The following is a 5,594-nucleotide window of genomic DNA, read 5'->3' as shown; positions in this document are numbered from 1 at the left end:
CGACCCGCAGATTGCGAGTCAAGCTCCCTTACCACCCGGCCATGCGGGGCCTAATATAAAGAACGAAAGAGTAATTGACACGACCCTACCTTCCAATAGAAATGCACCAGCTTCGGTAGCTAAGACCAATCGATTTTCTCCTGTAGAAACAGAGGAAATTATTATTTCCTGTACATTTTTATTTCTATTATATGGAATTGTTCCTTCTTCATTAGTAATGAGTAAGACAGCAAACAAGAAAATATATCATATTTAACAGTAGTAGAGAAGTTGAGCGTTTTTCTTGAACCTTATTTTATTTACATTATCCATTCGGAGATTAATGTTTTTTAATCGCTAATCTAAAGTAATCAGCACTCGAAAATTGTATTTGATTCGGGCGTTAAGAGGAAACAATATTTGTGAATATTATTTTTCTAATCGGTAATGAAAAATAAGGTATAATTCATATTCAGGCTTTAATTCCGCGTTTTATTTTATTTTCATTACTTAATCTTGACGATAACGTAAAAACCAGAAAAAAAACAAAAAAACATTTCGTTTAGAAAGTTAATAAGTTGAAATGTAAACACTGAAAAGCAATCGAATTTCAGGTGAAATTGTAATCATATTTCATCAGAAGAAGCTTTTTTTTTTTAAATTAAACACTGAAGAATACATTATTCATATAGTCAAAGTTCGAAGGGAACGAAGAAACGCTGAGCTAAAATAATAAGAAAACAAGACTTAGAAAAACATAAAAAAAGCTCACCCCATGAGTCTCCGCACACAATATCATAAGGAAAATCTGGATAAAAGCATTGCGGTTCCCATGGCTGTAAAAGTTAAAGGAGAATTGTGTGTAGAGTTTTCAGATAAAAATAGGTGATAAAAATAGGTAAAGAGGTAACAATATCACAGGCTTGTGAATTTAAACTTCATAAAAGTTGTTTTGGTTTTAATAACGGATTTTCCATAATTTTCGAAAATAATATTCCTTTTTTTTTCTATCACGTAAGGATTTTTTACAAATCGGGAAGAAAAAAAAAACTCTTACTTAGATCAAATTATTATTTCGTTTACCACAATGAACATTTTTTTTATTGTTATGTTTGGGTTATAAATCTATCGATGAGATTCTCACGTCGCGATTGGTCTAGAGAAATCTATAGTCAGTGGTTGTCAAAATTTTAAGCATAACAACATGTGACACGATTTCAATGAAAATGATTTACTTGTGTAAAAGTACCAATGACGTTTCGTGAAAAATCTGTACGTGATGGATATCATTTTCGAAGTCAGCGTACAGGAATTACTGTAGAACTGGTAAATAAGTCGAATCAGCAAGTTAAGGGCATCTTACAATATCATATATGTGATGCAAAAATACGTGATATCCACTCAACAGCCGTTCCAATTTTATAATCTTTTATATACAATGAGATAAAAAATTAGATGCGTTAGATCCGACCTCGTGTCAGGTAATATGACCAAATCAAACTTAATCTCGTTTCGAAAGTAGAAGTCCTTTTAGGAACAAAATATTGTAGATAAAACTGGTTTGTAAGATTTTTCAAGTCTCAAGTGTCAACGTTTTATTTGGAGAGTAGGCATTAAATCACAGGTACGGTTTTAGGTTTAGAGGCTCAAAATCAGTGATAGTTTTTATGTTAATTTTAATTAATTTCAACGGAATCGACTATCGTGTTCACTTTACATCCTGATCTGGAAATAGTGTACACACACACATAGAGATACTGTAAGATAACAACTTAAGTATAAAACAAACGTTTACTAAATTCAAGAAATGACGCCTTTAAAGAAACACTTCGCATAACTGCAGCCAAAAGGAAGAGGAATCCTAGTAGCCGCGGCTGTAATTAGATCTCAAATCGGTCACAGCTATGAGCTAAAAATCTGTACTTGAAAAACAACAACAACAAAACAAAAAGAAGAAAAACAACAACTCAGAACCATTCTATAAGCCGCTATGTCGCGTTTGAAAAAAAAAAAAAAGACAGGAAAATCAATTTTTTCTAAATCCAAACATTTCGAAGTAAGAAAGATAAGCTTGCTAAAGTAAAAGTTTACTTGAAGTTGCGATATTTTGTTCATATAATGTATATATTATCTTTACCGATTATAATGATGTAAGGTTCTACAGGGGAAGACATTTCAAAATCTTGCTCTGTGTAAACATATATTATCAGACAAAATGTGCTTGTAGTCGTAAGTTTCCCGAACCTCAATGTGATCGAGTCATAAAACATTTTAATTTTAAATGGACACTAATCGTTCGTTTTAGAGTCAATTTTTCTTAACCCAATTTTAGCTTAATTGAATAGTGCTAATAAGACAATCGAATTGCATAAAATGAATTAGCAAATATCGTAAACATTAATTACGGTGGTGAAACCATTACTCCTAAATGAGCTAAAAGACACAAAATGTCGGTACTAACTTCTCGTTTGAATAGGCTTGTTGTGGCAAGACTCGTTGGTGCGTCACCTTTCACGATAGTGTCTAATTTAAGAGCCTGAAAAAAAAAGTAAACAAACAAACATTACAAACTTCTTCTACAAGTCTAAAGAAATGAGGAAACATTTCTCAAGAGAAATTAGGAAATAATACATCGATTTGACTGAGTGACCTTGTTCCATGGTCTAACCCAGTGTTTTCCAAACTGTGGGGCGCGGCCTTTTGGCGGGAGAGACGAAATTTAACGACAGAAAAAACAGAAGAGTTGGAGAGACGACGATAACCTAACAAAACAATCACTTTATTTTTGCTCCCGCATTTATTCAGTTCTTATAAGCATTTTGTCATTCAGAAAAAATATTAAAAGCAGTTAAAAAATATGTTAATTTTGCTGTTTGGAAAACACTGGTCTAACCTAACATAAATGTTTGTTTGTTTGTAATTAAGCACAAAGCTACACAATGGGCTATCTGTGCTCTGCCCACCACGGGTATCGAAACCCGGATTCTAGCGTTGTAAGTTCGCAGACATACCGCTGTGCCACTGGGGGGGGGGCAACATAAATGTCTAATTAACTTCAGTCTAGTAAGCTAGATAAACAGATAGGTAGATGAACAGACAGAAAAAACATAGAATGATGACAGACATTCAGACAGAGGTCTAAACGAGTGTGAACAGTGTGTAGAACAATTCACACATAATCAACGCCCCTGTAATATTGCTTAATAAATTCGTTGTTTTCACTCTTATTCATATTTTATCAACACATTTTATAGGTAGCGTATAAATCAGGTTATATTATTTTTGGATACCAAAAAGCTTCTTTATCAAATTCCTGTTAAAAATCACATCTGACTACAGATGGAGCCCCGGCATGGCCAGGTGGTTAGGGGACTCGACTCGCAATCTTTGGGTCGCGGGTTCGAATCCCCGTCCCACCAAACATGCTCGCCCTTTCAGCCGTGGGGGCGTTATAATGTGACGGTCAATCCCACTATTCGTTGGTAAAAGAGTAGCCCAAGAGTTGGCGGTGGGTGGTGATGACTAGCTGCCTTCCATCTAGTCTTACACTGCTAAATTAGGGACGGCTAGCGCAGATATCCCTCGTGTAGCTTTGCGCGAAATTTAAAACAAACAAACAAACAAGACTACAGATGTTTTTTTTTTAATGTACATTACAAATTTCAGAGATTGTGTAACAGCACAACATTCGAGGCTCTTTGCTAGTTTGAAACATTTCTTTAACTGTACTGATAAAAATCATTTTTAACTATCAAGATCGTAACATTAAATATCCTTCATATTCGTAGACAATAACTGGATAACATTTTATATCATTATTAAACTGAAGTTCAAAAAAAGCCATATTATTTTTCCAGTAAATGTTTGTTTAATGACTGTTAGTAAAGACAACCTAATAAGTTTAAAAGTCTTAGAGGCGTAACAGTTGCCCCCACCCCCACCCCGGTGTCTCAGCGTTAAGTATATGGGCTTACGACCCCAATAAAGTCGGATTCCGATAACCGCGGTGGGCAGAGCACAGATAGCCTATTGTGTAGTTTTGTGTTTTAAAATAATCAAGCATAACAGCTATGATGCCCTTACGTTTATTACGGACTTTTTTTTGTTATCTTAATAATACTTAATAAAGTGTGTTGAAGGTATTAATAATAGGATATCGCAAAAATAAGACTGAATGCAGTGTGTTAAGGAAGAGCATGACTTGTCATTACAAATTGGACCGGCCCGGCATCGATGTTTCTAGAAACATTAATAATGTCGAACATGTTTTGCTTTTCACTTTGAACTCTTATGATTTTCATGTTTGAATTTCACCGATTTTTCATGCTTGAATTATTGCAAATATATATATGTATGTCAATATATATTCAAATTCTTTTTTTTGTGTGTGTTTATTTTAGCTCAAAGTCACGAAATGGCTATTTGAGTTCTGTTCACTTCGGATTGCCTCCCCCCCCCTCAGTGACACAGCGGTATGTCTGTGAACTTACAACGCTAGAAACCAGGTTTCGATACCCGTGGTATGCAGAGCACAGATAGCCCATTGTGTAGCTTTGTGCTTAACTTCAAAGAAACAACAACAACAACAAAAACACTTCGGATTTTAGCAATGTATGTTCGTAAACTTACTGATAATACGCCGGGGGACTTTCTAACTATCTATGAAACTCAACTTAATCCATTCACTTTACTGTAAATTACGTAATGATCTGGTGAAAAATAATTCAGTGTAATTGTTTTATGAAAATGTGTTCTTGTTTTTTGTTGGATTTCGCGCAAAGCTACACATAAATAATCTGTGCTAACTTCTCAATTTTGAAGTGATAGACTAGAGGGAAAGCAGCTAGTCAACACCACCCACCGCCAATTCTTGGGCTACTTTTGTCAGACTAAATAGTGGGACTTGACCGTCACTCTTATAACGCACCTACGAATTAAAAGTGCGGAGTACGATTTCTCTTTTTTTGGTAGTAACGGAACGCGAATCATGAAACTTCAGTTTCACAGTCCAACGCGCTAACTGCAGGGAAGTGATTTGGAGTTGTTAAGTTAATTAAAAATACATTACATTAAGAACTATGTATGAAATTAGAAGAACAAATATCTGACTGGTTCCGAACAATAAAAGATTTGTTTAAGAGCTATAAAGGCAAAATAAATGAATTAATTCTAACCTGCCCTATACGAACAAACTCAACCTGGCGGGCTTCTTCTTTCCTCCTTGAGCCACGCGGAGCTTCCGAAAGTACGTCACTAAAAGCTCTTCTGTTTAACATTGTCTACGAACAAACGTTGTGGTTGAAAATTATATACTTTTCAAAATTTCCTCATTACACAGGGATACAAATCGCTTTCAAAAACAGGGACTTACCTAGAACTTCGTACTTTGAAGATGGAGTTAACATCAACGAACTACATTGAAAATGAACCCTTATTATCAGTCACTTACCGGTTATAGCTTCAGTTATTAATTATAAGTTAACTCTAAAGAAAATCACAGATTACTTTTTTCTGTTAATAACACTAGTGCTCAGCTATTAACACATTGATTATTTTTTCTGTTAATAACACAAATGTTCAGTTATTATCACATTGATTATTTTTTCTGTTAATAA

General features: G+C 34.6%; 1 protein-coding gene across 1 annotated transcript in view; it reads right to left on the bottom strand.

The window, feature by feature from the left end:
• Nucleotides 1-5,594, bottom strand: part of LOC106461747 (GTPase-activating Rap/Ran-GAP domain-like protein 3) — a 96,954-nt gene that overhangs the window by 22,573 nt on the left and 68,787 nt on the right. Inside the window, exons 15-18 of the mRNA XM_022388776.1 lie at nucleotides 5,154-5,258; nucleotides 2,441-2,515; nucleotides 752-815; nucleotides 90-140 (exon numbers count right to left, since the gene is read on the bottom strand). Coding sequence (XP_022244484.1) covers nucleotides 90-140; nucleotides 752-815; nucleotides 2,441-2,515; nucleotides 5,154-5,258 — 295 coding nt within the window. The remainder of the gene's footprint in view (nucleotides 1-89; nucleotides 141-751; nucleotides 816-2,440; nucleotides 2,516-5,153; nucleotides 5,259-5,594) is intronic.

This window comes from Limulus polyphemus, unplaced genomic scaffold (genome assembly GCF_000517525.1).
Source record: "Limulus polyphemus unplaced genomic scaffold, Limulus_polyphemus-2.1.2 Scaffold1023, whole genome shotgun sequence".
Lineage (NCBI taxonomy): Eukaryota > Metazoa > Arthropoda > Merostomata > Xiphosura > Limulidae > Limulus > Limulus polyphemus.
Note: the sequence above shows the minus strand (reverse complement) of the source record. Positions and strands in the feature narration are given on the sequence as shown.